Source organism: Caloenas nicobarica, chromosome Z (genome assembly GCF_036013445.1).
Source record: "Caloenas nicobarica isolate bCalNic1 chromosome Z, bCalNic1.hap1, whole genome shotgun sequence".
In the NCBI taxonomy this organism is placed as follows: Eukaryota; Metazoa; Chordata; class Aves; order Columbiformes; family Columbidae; genus Caloenas; species Caloenas nicobarica.
In genome coordinates, this window is record NC_088284.1 from 103,069,408 (window position 1) to 103,084,484 (window position 15,077).

The window sequence follows — 15,077 nt, forward strand, 5'->3', positions numbered from 1 at the left end:
CTTGCTTAGTAAATGTTGCAAACGCAAGAAAACGGCACGCGATTGAAAAATGAATTACACAGATGTAAGTATTCAAAATGCCACTATTGGAAAAACAATATTTTTCAGAGTTATGCTTGGTTTGAGAGGGTTTTTTGCCATGTTATTACACTAGATTAATGTTTTATGCATCACCTTTAAAATTATAAATGATTTGGTTTCTCACTGACTTGAAAGAGAAAGAAAAATAATTCTAAAGTGTCAGCAACTTTCTGCACCAAAGTTTGCAACAAACAGGACATCAAAGAAGAAAAAGTTACGACACTGCCGAGGCTCTGGAGCGCATTCCATTTTCTGGGGCGGATCTGGCTTGGTGCAGGGCGGCTTGAATTCTGAAATGCGTTCTTGTTTCCATGGAGTAATTCTTGTAGTTTTGTCTAAAACAAAAGCAGATCCACTCCGATGAATATATATTTTAAAAACATTTTTCAAGTTATCTTTATATTATTGTTCTAAGCGAAACAACTGTAGACAGCAAAAAAGCCTCTCTTCACAAGCTCCTTTGCTGCCTACTCTAAAATACAAAGCATGTGTTCCTAGCCAAACAATGCAGCTCTTTATTTGTGGTTGCACTGTATGGCAATGAGCAGAAAAATATAGCTTAATACGAAATTGAATCTGGTTGACTCAATCAAAATAGAGTCCATATTAAATATCTAGAACATCCACTTAGTTTACATGCAGAACAAGTTTGAATACAAACATTTTCAGGATATATATTTTTAAAAAACATTTTAATAAGATAGATTCATCTTAATTCAGCAGACATATTTCGAGGAAGTAGAGAAGAGGAAAAAGAAAAGACCAGAAAAAGGGACAGAGAGAAGCTGTCCTGAAGCAGAAGAGGATAACACCCCATCTCTAGTGGGGCAGCAGTCTCATGGGCCTATAGGCTCCAGTAGCTGTGTCATGCTCTAAAGAGTTATAGAAACATTAAAGAATCGGGGCTTTCATGGAAAAGCTTGTACAAAAAAAAGAAAATTTGCCCCTAGGATCACATAGAAAGCGCAGATCCTACTTAATAGGAATTAACGTGTCGTCATCTGCAGGATGGCTACAGAATCCAGATACCAAAGGGGACTTGACTGTGCAGATTTTCTTTTAGAAGATACTTGTCATCTTTACAGGAATATTACATATTAAACAGTCACTATACCTTAAAAGCATTTCAGTTAAAAATTCAGAATGCCAGTCAAGCACAGAAGCGCAGTATCTGTCACTATGGCAGTCTCTGTGTGAAAACAAGCAATTCCGCACCCACCCCGCACCAGCTCATCATTTGATGTACACGACACCCAAGGGGCTGAATGAGAAAAGGAGATGACTGGGTCGTGCTGTGTGCTGATCTGAAACCCTTTGGACTTTTCCCTTTCAATTGAGTAGCTTTTGCTACGCAGATATTGTATTTCCCATCGGTAGGCTGATATTCTTGCTGGTAGCTTACAGTTACACAAATGGAAATGTTTCCACGCATGACCAAGCCCAAACTGTTTATCATCCCGTTCCACCCTTTCTCCCAGCGCTGAAGCATTCCAGCCAGCAGCAGCCTGTGGATTTAGGTCAAGCAAATCAAGCGTCACCGCACAAGCCAGTGCCCGTCTGCCCTCCTGCCAACCGCAGACATAATTCTGCAGCCCTGAAACCCACCACGGACAACGCGTTCTCCCTCTAGCGACTGCAAAGATGTTCTGCATTTCTAGCTGAAAGCTTAGAAACCCCGAGCATTTTAACGTGGTGTAGCAGCTACAGGTGGAAATGTAAAGATTGCACTTTTTTTTTTTTAATGACTCACTGGAACAAGGAGGGGGTTTGTGGTGTTTTTTGTTTGTTTTTTAAATATCATTACAGTTTCCTTGAGTTCTTTGAGCACAGCGAGTCTGAGTACTAGCTTTTCATACGCTGGGTACCAATGTATTTTTAAGAGCTGCTGTGCGCTGGTGCTCTTCTTTAAGGCAACCCTTCCCTCGAGGGGCTGCGAGCAGAGCTGCACGGAGCTGTCGGGGAAGGGCGCAGCGGCCGAGCAGCGAGAGATACAAACACCAGATGGAACGAGAAGCTCCGAATCATTATTTTCTAGACCTCTTCTTAAGAGAAATTTGAACGAAGGAAATGAGGGCAGGAGGAGAGGGCTGCTTTGAGGAATGCGCAACCAATTTAAGCACTTTCCATTGCGTTTTGCTAATGTAATTTCTGCTCTTCCATGAGTCTACGGAGAACCAGGCTCACAAGCACAGGAGATTAAGAACTGCAATATTTTAATTTTTGTGCTGACAGGTTTTTGGCACAATCTTCGGCTGGCTGATTCACCCATCTGTCTTGCACAGCGGGCTGACTCGGACAAAAGCTCAACGCACAACCTCAATCTGACCTCTTTGAAACCTGGGACCAGACATCACTTCTGCAGCTGCTCACACGCGCGGCAGTGACCGGCGTGACCCTCAGCACTTGGAAAGATGCAGGATCTGGACTCATTCAGGATCCAGGCAGAGAAGGGAACTCCTCTGCTGCAGGATGCTTGGAGAGGGCAAGAGCTCTTCGGTTTGGATTCCCCCCCCTCAAGAAATTTGGGCTCGGCAGAGAAGTAAAGGCTCAGACAGAGGCAAAAAAAGTATTTTGTTAATTTTGCAATAAAGAACATAAATGATCAAGTCCAACTATTCCTGATAAACCTACTTTGTTAGAAAAATCAATCACACAAAGTAGTAAAAGCAGGTGTTTCCGTTGCCTTTCAGATGCAGATGAAACAATACCAAGATACTAAATGTAAAATGAAGCATTATCTTAAATATATTTCATCAAGGAAAGAAAACAGCACTGGTAGCCATCAATTCGAGCAATGTTATTTTAGCCATAACACAGAGTTTTGATTTAATTTAGTACATCTCTTACGAATAAGTAAATAGACTATGAAGATTATTACGTTGTGTTACACATGCATTATTTCTTATGGAAGCCTTTCAAATTCATATTAACATCTTTAATTTGTTTTTGCTCTTATCAGAATGGATGGGTAAGTCACAGACTGAACGATCAGAAAACGTCTACAACTAGAAAGGTCCAAACCAAAACTAAGGTACACATCCTGCCATTCAAAAAACGAAACAATGAGTTTCCATTATATCAATGAAATGTTTCTGCTTCCTGCTAGCCAATAAAATACCATACTGACTCATCAGACATCAGCACAGGCCTTTCACTTGCTTACTTTGCTCTTTCCAGTAGTTTTATTGCTTCTCCTCTTCTGTCCTGGTCTAGGTACAATATCGCCAGCTCCAGCAAGGCATTTGGAATTAGATAATGGTCATATTTTATCTTCTTCTCACTGCATTGGAAAAGAAATAGCCTCAAGATCTTGCAATGATATATTGTTTCCATCATTTAACAGCTCCAACACAAATAAATAGGAGATTAGCTGAGAAGGAACAATCAATCTCTGTTACAACACTTGTCATGTTCTCTGTCCAAAGCTGCCTTCCCGGTTATTAACTGTGTACGTTGCATAATCATCCCACGCATCTCAGGATTACAAAACCTCGCCTTTATTATCAGGGAAGTATCAGAAAAGATGACAATATTATGAGCTCTATCCAAGTGAACTGACAAAAAGAGATGCCACTGCATGACCCATAGAAGTTCCAAGTCTAATCCTGCTGCCACCTGTCTCTGCAGACTGTGTTTGGCTTTTTGGGTACAGCTTATTTGTGACCGGTAAGAGGAAGGGTAAAAAAAAAAGAGTTATGTCAAAAATTTTCTGCACCTATAGCCCTCAAAAAAGGAGAAAATAGCTCAGTAAAAGTTGCAGATTTGCAATTCTTCTTCCATACATGGCTAACAACACTGGCAATTAAAATTGCAATTCCTTAATATCAAAGTAACTGAAATAAATACTGCAGTCCTCTCCCTTTTATTCATCTCATGGTTGCATCTCCTCTTACTTGAAATGAATAGTTACAGAGAAATTCAGGAGCTCTCCTATATGCCAGGAAAGAAAACTTACTTTAAATAGATGTAATTAAAATGGCCTTCTGCTTCCGAGATATTCCCCAAATGCTTGAGGCATAAGCCCTTTAACAGTTTTATCACGCACTGGTCATCTGCTAGTACTTCTGTAGCTGCAAGATGAAGTAAACGGCACATTTTAGAAAACCCTAGGGGAGCAAAGACTTTCCTACTTGTAGGGAAACTTTTACCCAGGTATGTGTGAGCACAACCTATTTACTGGAACATAGGACACAAGGAACTAACTAGTCGGTGTAATTCATTTAATGCAGAGGCAAACACACATCGACCTTTTCATAAATCGACCAAACTTTGACTAAAAATTGTTGGGCTGTTCTTTCCCTCCCTACTCCCACTGAAAGGCTATTCCACAATCTTATTGTTCTGGCACCTAAAAACTAATTTAAGGTGTCCACTTTGGAAACACTGAGGTTCAATTTATAATCTCTTAACCTTCTGCCTTCATTGCCCTTTAGTATTTACAGTTCTCCTTCTTTGGCTTCTAGCCACATCACCTACTCGTATGCAAGTATTTTATCAATTCTCCACCTTTGTTCAGCTAAACAAAAATATGCCAAACTTTGCTACCCGCACCTCACATTCCCTCACCTTCCCACTGTACCTTCTTTTTGCCTTTCGAATTTATACTTATGAGCCCCCAGAATCTTCGCAGTGCCTAGTTCTAAGTCATGACTATCATCGCCCTTTCTCCATCAGAAAATTTGCGTAGTACATTTCAAAGGAAATACCTGGCTTTTTCATAGACGTTCCTTATAGCCAGCTTAGCCTTAAAGTTGACAAGCAAAATCTTCAGCTTGCTTGCTCATTTCCAATTAATGAAATACTAACTAAAAATAATCTCTGCAAAATGTGGGATACTGCACCTCATGCTATGGAATGTCACTGTTTTCACTGCTCCAAACCTCACCTGGTTCTTCCGCTGTCGCTCCAGCTGGTTAAATGCTGACACATACTGCATGAAACAGCTGCTTCCCTGGGGACTACGCAGCTGGAGTTGATGGTTTCATTATCTATGGCCCTCCTATGATCAGATTAACTTCACTAATGAGTAGCTCTCTTTATTCGCAGATAATATCTTTAGCTATTGCACTGTAAAATAGCTGCTTAAACCATATCACTGGTTACCTGAACTTCTTGCCAGTGCTGCTTCTGCTTCAATTAAAGTCTCTAAAATGTCTTCTGTTAAGTTGGGACATTTTCCAATTACAGCATAGCCGTTCCAGATATACATCATTTCCTAGGGTCAGGGAGAAGTGACAACATCATTAATTACAGTGCTGGATAAACGCAGTTATCAAATACTTTAGTTTATCTCTGTGTGATGAAAAAGTTACAGATTCCTTAATTAAACAGTCAGTATGTCACAACATTTTCATTGCAACTAAAAACTTGTTACACTGGTTTTCAGAACAAATTAGCCTTGGAAGATAACTAACAAGCCATTTACTTCATACAAGCAGCATTGCTTGAACAGAATGCAAACACAACCTCACTTATAGCTGAAGGAAAGTACCAACAAAACAGACTTAAAACATTCATGGCAAGTGGCTAACTCTCCCTTCATTCTCCTCTTGTTTCTCAGTTCTGTCCTAGCCAGGGCAGTAATAACTATAAATAACTACCATGTGTTGCTTCCATAGAAAAATGTACGAAATCTGAGGACAAACAAAACCAAAACCCCTAACCTTTAAGCCAAGTTCAAACAAACCAACAGAATTTTAGAGCTGAACTGTAAACCCCTTAAATTCCCCAGGTTTGTTTGATGTTCCCACACAAAGTAACTTCTTTCTTCTTCAACTCTTCTTACAGTAAATTTTATTTAAAACTACTAATTTAATTCCTATTTTTTATTGGGGTTCTCTTAGTATATCACCAGACCAAATGGGGCCATTGCCACAAGCAATCACAAAGTTAAAGATACTGATATTATATTGATACTACATAGACTTACGACTGGTCCTCAAGACAAGTTAGTTATTCTATTTATTTATACAACCTAGCCTGTATTTGATAACCTAACACTTTTCGATAACGTTTCTGTATAGAATAACCACATTCTGGAACTCTGGCAGGAAAACCTGTCAGGCTAGAACAGATGAGACAGCACGTTAACCCCCGTTGCTGTTGCTTTCACCACCTGGTCTCTATCGATTGGAAAACCGATGCTGAGCTTACTGTGTCTACTGCAGATTTGTTAACGCGGTTTTGACACAGAAGTACTCAAACTACGCTTATTCTAGGCTAAATCTCTGAGCTAAGCCTCGCCTGAGGACTCTCTCCTCTCAGCAAGCCCCTTTGCAGTGAAAAGAAAAATCCTAGAGATGAGATTCTGCACCCAATATCGCATCCTCGGTGCTTTTGACTGTTCGGCTGTGGCATCTGCTGCCTCGGCAACGCAACTGCAGCAGAAACAGCGGCCGGCTGCTCCAGGGAGAGCTACAGAAACCTGTTCTGCTCAGCTCCCACCAGAACAGCCCAGCCAAACCCCAGGTGTGCACGTTTCTCACCCTCCACAATCTCCGAAATCTGAAAGGCAAATCGAAGTAACCTGATTAACAGCAGGATGACCGTGAGCCAGCACTGGGCCCTTGTGGCCAAGAAGGCCAAAGGCATCCTGGGGTGTATTAGAAGGGGGGTGGTTAGTAGGTCCAGAGAGTTTCTCCTTCCCCTCTCTACTCTGCCCTGGTGAGACCTCATCTGGAATATTGTGTCCAGTTCTGGGCCCCTCAGTTCCAGAAGGACAGGGAACTGCTGGAGAGAGTCCAGCGCAGGGCCACAAAGATGCTGAAGGGAGTGGAGCATCTCCCGTGTGAGGAAAGGCTGAGGGAGCTGGGGCTCTTTAGCTTGGAGAAGAGGAGACTGAGGGGTGACCTCATCAATGTTTATAAATATATAAAGGGTGGGTGTCACGAGGATGGAGCCAGGCTCTTCTTGGTGACAACCAATGATAGGACAAGGGGTAATGGGTTCAAACTGGAACACAAGAGGTTCCACTTAAATTTGAGAAGAAACTTCTTCTCAGTGAGGGTGACAGAACACTGGAACAGGCTGCCCAGGGGGGTTGTGGATTCTCCTTCTCTGGAGACATTCAAAACCCGCCTGGACGCCTTCCTGTGTAACCTCACCTGGGTGTTCCTGCTCTGGCAGGGGGATTGGACTAGATGATCTTTCGAGGTCCCTTCCAATCCCTGACATTCTGTGATTCTGTGATTATTTCCTCTCATTTCAGTCTTATGACTCAGCGGGAAGCAGCCACCAGTGAATACCCATGCTATGCCCTAACAAATGTATTTCTTTGAGAAGCGCTGTGTCACATATTCAGCTGGTGGGCTGAGGAATGACTACTCGCTGGTGTCTCCAAGAGGCTCTCCTTGCTCAGGCATTCTCTTGAAGAGTATTTACTAATTATCCATCTGTTTCTCAAACACAGCAGCTCAAAGCACCGCAAATTTTAACAGTACTGCACTTGGCAAAACGGTGTATTCACAAATCTTTTTATGTTCTTTTAGGTGTTCTTTGCAGATAATTTTTTTTTTTTAAGCGCACCGTGAGTGAGGCAAAGGATGCCTTGTGCAGCTGCTCTCATCTGGCCACACGGATCTGGCCAGCATTACAGGAAAAAAAAAAAAATACAAAAAAGTCAACAGGATGCAATAGTTTTTTTGAGTGTTAAAGGATTTGGCTGCTTCATCCTGGCATCCGTGAGTTACTTTGGAGAGCAAACATTCAGGAGCCCATTAAATAGATACTGACACGTAGTCCCCAATTCTTGCATTGTTTCCTTGATTTTTCCCCCTCCTCACTTGTACCCTTCAGTCTTCTTTTAGTAGTCTCAGTAAACGACACATGACAGAAGAGACCTAGGGCAAAGTTCCTCAAAAGGGAATCAAAAGAAAGCTGTTAGGAGCACGCTCGTCTATAGCTGGAATAATGAGTTACACATGCAACACATTTACGTGTCGCAAACAACTGGCGGAGTTCCCTGTGGCTGGTGCATGCCCCAGTTTTACTGCATTCCTTGCATTCATTTGGCTTTGCTTTGGGAACATTCCAGTCTCCTGCAGAGGTTTTACCTTAGAAACATGGAAAGATTCTACTCTATCTCAGTTTTATTCCCAGAAATTTAAAAAAAAAAAAAATAGTAATAAGGGGGGGTGGGTGTGTATTTCTAACTTACCAAAGGTGGAACAGGCAAAGGAACGGGGTTTGGAGAAAGATATCGTCGAGCTTTCCGAATTGCAAATTTTTCTGTAGGCAGTGATTTCCCTGCAATTTTCAGTTTCAAACTGGGAACAATCCTGAGAGTTTAAAGGAAAATGTAAGGAATTTTTCCTCTGGGAAAAAATATTCAAACATTAAAAAAAACCCCCACAAACCGAAGAGAACTTTAAAAAGCTGTTACACACTGAGCTATTGCTACCTCCAGGGAAGCTGCGCAACACACATTCACAAAAGCTGTCTTTATGCAGGGCACGTATATCTTTAGGCTTCCTCTTTGATCAAGCAGGAGGAAGAGGGACTCTTCCCCATCCAAAGAATATATCAGATGATGCACCTCACTTATAAAGGCCCCATCTCTCTCCAGAGACTAAGAAAGGGGCAAGCTGGCTTTTGCCAGCATTCCTCCCATTCTCCCAAAGACCCAACTGATTCACTTTGTAATGGATCCCAAACCCAGTGAAATCTGCTTGTAATGATTATATACAACATAGAAGGCCTGAAAAGTATCAATATATTGCAATCACATTAAAAAGTGACATTTAGATTTTATAGAAAATTTTAAAAGCCAAAGAAATCCATTTTCTTTGGACCAACAAATTTTAGGCATTCTTGAGCTTAAACATTACAGTTACGTTAATTCACTGTGTTCATAATGCATATATATTCACTTGCACATTTAACTATTTCATATTCCTCTCAGACTCAGAACCCAAGAATCAAGTTGTACTGACGTTGTCTCCGCTGAGGACACATCTTGTAGCATAATCCACTGAAGGCTCTCAGATTTTACATGCCATTTCGATTAAAAGAAAAAAATTAAAAAGAATGTGACTATTACATGCAACAGCAGCAGCCACTGTATGGCTGACAGACCTAATATCCTGTCTCTAAAGTGTTTCCAGGACAGTAGAAATATGCTTTCTGAATTCAGAGTCCACTTTAATCTAATGGGAAAGTTTCATTCTGCAATTTCTTACCAATCCAACACTGTTCGTGCAGATCTTCCAAGCTGTGCTATGAATAATTTTGCCTCTCTTCCCTCAACACCATGACACGAAAAGACAGGAAACTGTTGTATCTGGGCATTAGCAAATTTTACCTAAATAATTCAACTACGTTGTCTCCAAAAGGACTGCAGTCATCTGGTCCAAACATACTGAGATAAGCAGCTTTCATGTAAATGTAAGTAGCCTGCAAATGCAATCAAGAATATCTGTACAGAAAAATGAATTTACAGCATCACCATTATTGATGTAAACTACAAAACAGGAACAAAGTGGTAGAAGTTGCTGCTTTTGCTCACAAACCTAAGTAATCTTACAAAATTTTAAGCAGGAGATGAGTAGTTTAGAAAGTGGAGTATAGATTTCTTTTTTTCATCACGTATGCCTTTGTTTACTTTGTATCAGTTTATAGTTTATGTCCACATTCCAAGAACAAATGTCATGTTTGCGTAAAGCGAATTTTTATTACTCAGGAAGACACGCTAGAAAACTTATGAAAAGGTCATACTGAGAGAAAAAAAATACTACTATATAGTCTATTTGTTCCCTCAAGTATTAGGTTCTAGAGAACATGAAATGGTTTTTGAAGGGTTCCATGATTTCAGATCATTAAAAGTACTGATTTCATAGGAATTCCTGAGCAATCATACATTCAGCAACCAAGGAAAGCAAAGCAGCAACGTTACAACTCTTGCAACAGTAAAGAATAACAGTTGGTGGGTTCTTGATTATTGTTTTGAATCTACAGTAACCATAAGCTTCAGGAGTTTTTGGGAATATTTTAAGCTGTGATTATTTATTTACACAGGAATCTAACAGTGCACGTATGTGACCATCTTTCATTTAGCTAATGTAGTTACTAATTTGCTACTACCACTTAGCACTGTAGGTTACATATTTATAGGAAGCCTCTTCTCCGCTTCTCTAAGGCCCCTGCAATATAGTACAAAACTCTACACACAGCTTTAAATGGACACGTTAATATTAACCCTCCAATACGTACAATGCACAGTAGAAAAAACAGAGATACTCTCCCTACACACATAGTCTGATCACATTAAAACCAAACAAGCCAATAAAACTCCCATCAACCACACATATCCCCTGGCCAGACTTAACCTGTTCTGACAGATTTCCCTGGGGCTCGGTGGAAGACAGAGGGAAGAAAGCTCCCAGGGTTCTGGATGGAAGAGCTTCTCCCTTTCAGATGCACAGAGCAAGGTGTCTCTTTTAATTATATTTATTATCTTGGAGGCATCGTCATGGCTAGCCTCACTCAAAGAGCTTATATCCACAATGTAAAGAAAGAAATGGCAACTCGTGCCATTAACTGCAATGTGTTGATGGCACAACCAGCCAACACACAGCAGAACATCTTTAACAAGTTGTTCTTCATCTACAAGTCAGGCCCAAAAGGTTTCTATTTGCCCACTATCTGTTTGGATTTGAATGACTGCAATTCACATTGTTCTACATGAGCCACAGCAGACAGGGTTTTGTTTTACAATCTTCATCTGCAAAGCTACAAAAGCTTCACAGCAACAAAAAGTCAACTCAAGTCTTATGAGGGGCGGTTGTGGGAACTGGGGCTGTTGAGGCGGAGAACAGGAGGCCGAGGGGAGACCTTATCGCTGTCTGCAACTACCTGAAAGGAGGTTGTAGAATGGAGGGTGTTGGTCTCTTCTCCTAGGTAGCAAGTGATAGGACAAGAAGAAATGGCCTCAAGTTGCGCCAGGGGAGGTTTAGATTGGATATTAGGAAAAAATTCTTCACGGAAAGGGTTGTCAGGCACTGGAACAGGCTGCCCAGGGCAGTGGTGGAGTCACCATCCCTGGAGGTGTTTAAAAGGCGTTTAGATGAGGTTCTTAGGGACATGGTTTAGTGCTAGAGTTAGGTTAGGTTATGGTTGGACTCAATGATCCTGAGGGTCTCTTCCAACTGAAATGATGCTATGATTCTATGATTCAATCTGATGGAGAGTTAATAGATAACTAAAGGGCCTTCCACCCTCCTGTTGAGCGTAACTTACCTTTGACCAAGTGTTTTCCTTGCTTAGCAGGTCTGCGTAGAAGAAAGCCATCTTCCACTGGCGCTTGTAGGTAAAGCACCACATGAGCTCCCAGTAACACATGTGATGGAACTGCTTCCAGTACTGCTGAGCCTCGCAACATTCTTCATACCTACTCACTGCCTGAACATAGAGATTTCCAAACACTGCCTTAATCACGTGTAAATGCACATACGCCCATCCTATAACAGACACTGGGTCTCCAGGATCTGCCGGCATGGCTCCTGCAACTTCCCAACTATTAACAGCCCAGTATTCCCCAAAATCACATCTGTTGGCTTTACACAAGAGATTCTTGGCTCTAGACTCAACCTGGTGTTAGTCAGTTTGCCGTTGTCACAGAGCTCCCCATCCCTGGAGGTTGTATTAAGTTTTAAGCACAGGCAAAATGAACGTTTGTGTCCAGGGAAATTAGGAAACTAAAGTCAGAGGACAGATGCTCAGCTGACATTGATTATTGCAGCTCCAAAGGTTTCAAGGGAGCTACCACACTGCACACCAGCTGATCCTCCATCTCAGAGCACTTTGGACATGCATTCTTCATCTCCCTAATTCTTTCAAGTCTTGTATGACTCTTTGCTCAGACTGAAGGCGAAGGATTACCACTGGACATTATTAAAGGCACAACTTGCTTCATGACAGGAAAGGCAATGAGAAAACCATGTCATTAATACTGGCAGACTATGACCAGAATTTGAGAAGGGCACCAAAACGAGCTGGTCAAACAAGCTAGTCAAAATAGTTTTCAAAATTCCTATTTGTAATTCATGAACTAAAAATTACATACAGGCCAAAGCCACAGGAAGTATTAGCCAAAAGGTAACATCGCTCCCAGAGGAAATTTTCTAAAGCTCTTGAAACTTACTTCCCCAGAGCAAAAGGATTACTTACCGCATCAATATTACCCTTTAGTGTTTCTATCCTGCCTGCAAAAAACAGGAATATGGCTCCCTGTAATAAATAATAATAAAAATACAAGTATTCTATAAGAGTTTTCAAGCTGACCGTACAGCCTAGGTCTTTGTTATTTGGCAAGAAAAATTAAACAGTCATACCAAACTAAATTATGATTCATTTTACCTTTGGATAGCGAGTCAAGTAAGGCTTAAGTAGTCTTTCTGCCTCCTCAACATTTCCTTTTCCTGTCCCTAGAATGCATAAAAATGCAAGTGATAAAAACAGTAAGAAAAGAAAAAGCAAAATAGGAATGCAAGGTACTGATGAGCCATCCTCATCTGGCCAATATGTAAGCTCCTCTCTCTGGTAAGTCAGTCATAAATACAGGTTGGTGTTGCACTAAGCCAGAAAGACCTGAACAACATTGTGCTTACTGACTTGAAAACTCACTTATGCACAAACACATTTTGTAGAATGCTTTCGAGATAACAGGGAAATACGTCTCAGCAGGAAGCTATCGCCTCACAGAAAAGTCAGGGATGACATATAAACGTGATAAAAGTATTCAGGAAGCCATTACTTACAGCCAGTATTTTAACCTCCCAAATAACGCATCTGACTACTGAAGATGGATTTAGCTCTCACAACTTTCTTTGCAATCCCCATCGTGTCCCTTCTCATGTGTTAAACAAACTTCCGCCTTGAAGACTAAGACACTCTTAAGTTACGATCGATACTGTAAAAATACCCCCAAATGAGTTGCATTTAATCTGGTCATGAACAAACAATTCACCAACAAATAGGTGATGGAATAATCTTTTTCCCCTCTGTGTCCCACAAGAACTAATCAAATCCAAGAGTTATTATAAACAATCTTACCTAACACAAAGGTCATGAAAGTATGATAGCAAAGCAACAGCATGGTACACAGCACCGACCTAAAGCTGTATGACGATGCTCCTTCTTGTAGCTGCAGCAGACCGTGCTCCTGTGCAAACAGAGGTGAGCAGGACAAAGTGTTGGACAAGAACCAAAGTTGTGTTTTGCTAGTTTGTCAACTTCTGCGGTGTCATCTACAGATTGCTCACTCACCAAATTCCCCAAATGCACGGACATCCGTTGCTTACATAGCAATCAAAGATAAAAATACAGGAATTTATCTAACAGTTTTTCATGGAGTTACTGCTTAGCCCGGAAAACATCTGATGACAGAGCAGCAACGTGGGATGTATTACACGGTTAACATGGATGATGGTGATAAGTTGCCTCACATTCTCCTAAGTGCTGCTAAACAGCAATCCAGAAATACAAAACACAGAGTTTTGAAAAGCAAGGCAAATAACACATATCGCCCTTGTGCAGTGTAACCATGTTTGTTGTTATTCACTGCATACACAAGTTAAAGATGTCAAGAACAAAAAAATCTACAACTAGCAGGGCAAAAGATGCCAGGGCAAAAGGATGTTTCTAACTACGCTAAGAACAAAAGGAGCTTTGCAATGGTGTTGGCCCACTATCGCCAGTGGAAAAATATGATGAAAAGAATATTTCTGTTCCCTTTGGGAAGAAGTAAAGCAATCAAGTATAATACAACGCCGTATTCATATTCAGTGAGAGCATGATGGATAATCAACTTCAAGGATTTAAGCTCCTGAGGCAACAGCATTTAGCAGCCCATTCTAGGACTGGTTCCATGATATCAACAGCAAGAATATAAATATGCAAACATATTAAACACAAGATATGCATACTAGTAAATATGCACAGCAAGACATCCACTGTGTGCTGGGGAAAATTCTGTTTAAAAGTTCCACTGTGACTGCAATGGAAAGTTACTGGCACACGATGTATGTGCCTATAAGGACATCCTTACAAAACAGCTGCTCTATAAATAGGGACCCTGAGGGACATCTACCGGAGCCACTGCAGAAGGTACCAACGAGAGCAGGATCGCAACACAGATTTTCATCTTCTGTGTGTCCTTAACCACAGAGGGGTGTTATCCTGCCTCACCTTTACCACTTACTGTATAAACCCTAAAGTCTATAATCATATTCTGATTTTCGTCATACATGTACTTCTTCAGTTAACTAGTGTGGTTAAATGTTTTCACATAAATACAGTTATTTTGTATTTTTTAAAAAATACCATTAATTACTGTTATAGAAAAAGGTGCCATTAACACATATATTTGCAGGTCAATTAGTATAACATCTCGCCCAGACAAAATAACGGAAATACTGACTTGCACGTCACTTCAGAATACATTAAAAGATAGTAAAATCATTACTGAAAATCAATGACTTCATGGAAATCAAGCACTCAGCGAATTACAGCCAACTTCATTTTCTGCTGAGAGCAAAAGTTTGATTGATATGAATAAGTAACAAAATATGATACATTCAGTTTCTTTAAACTGCCCAGATGAAAACCACAAATATTTGGATTTTTTAAAAAGTAGCACTAAGGCACTGGGAGGCAGAAGTAAGACAAAACATTCTGTGGAATGAATTTTGGCAGAAAAAAATTCCGAAGTAGATTTCCAAAGTACATTTTTTTGAAGTGAAAAACCTTCAGGCTGGAGATTTCACTGAGCCTTTACTGAAATCAGCACTAGGCCTTACAGTGTTTGAAATCTTCCATATAATATAAAAATACATATAAAATGAATGCCGATCACATTTGTGAATAGCACCAAGAATGATACAGAAACAAATTTTATTAGTTGTATAGAATAATTTAGTCATTTGTGAAGTGGATCTCACTTATGTATTTTAGTCTCAAAAATGTATTTTAATACAGCCAAACACAAAGTCATCATGCGTATG

At 40.6% G+C, this 15,077-nt stretch overlaps 1 protein-coding gene across 1 annotated transcript in view; it reads right to left on the reverse strand.

Annotated features, from left to right (window-relative positions):
* Positions 1-295: 295 nt before the first annotated feature.
* The window catches only part of TTC39A (tetratricopeptide repeat domain 39A), a 32,728-nt gene continuing 17,946 nt past the window's right edge, over positions 296-15,077 (reverse strand). Inside the window, exons 8-17 of the mRNA XM_065656266.1 lie at positions 13,129-13,237; positions 12,433-12,500; positions 12,244-12,303; positions 11,314-11,475; positions 9,380-9,471; positions 8,237-8,357; positions 5,185-5,296; positions 4,037-4,151; positions 3,245-3,361; positions 296-416 (exon numbers count right to left, since the gene is read on the reverse strand). Of these exons, the coding sequence (XP_065512338.1) occupies positions 296-416; positions 3,245-3,361; positions 4,037-4,151; positions 5,185-5,296; positions 8,237-8,357; positions 9,380-9,471; positions 11,314-11,475; positions 12,244-12,303; positions 12,433-12,500; positions 13,129-13,237 (1,077 nt within the window). The remainder of the gene's footprint in view (positions 417-3,244; positions 3,362-4,036; positions 4,152-5,184; positions 5,297-8,236; positions 8,358-9,379; positions 9,472-11,313; positions 11,476-12,243; positions 12,304-12,432; positions 12,501-13,128; positions 13,238-15,077) is intronic.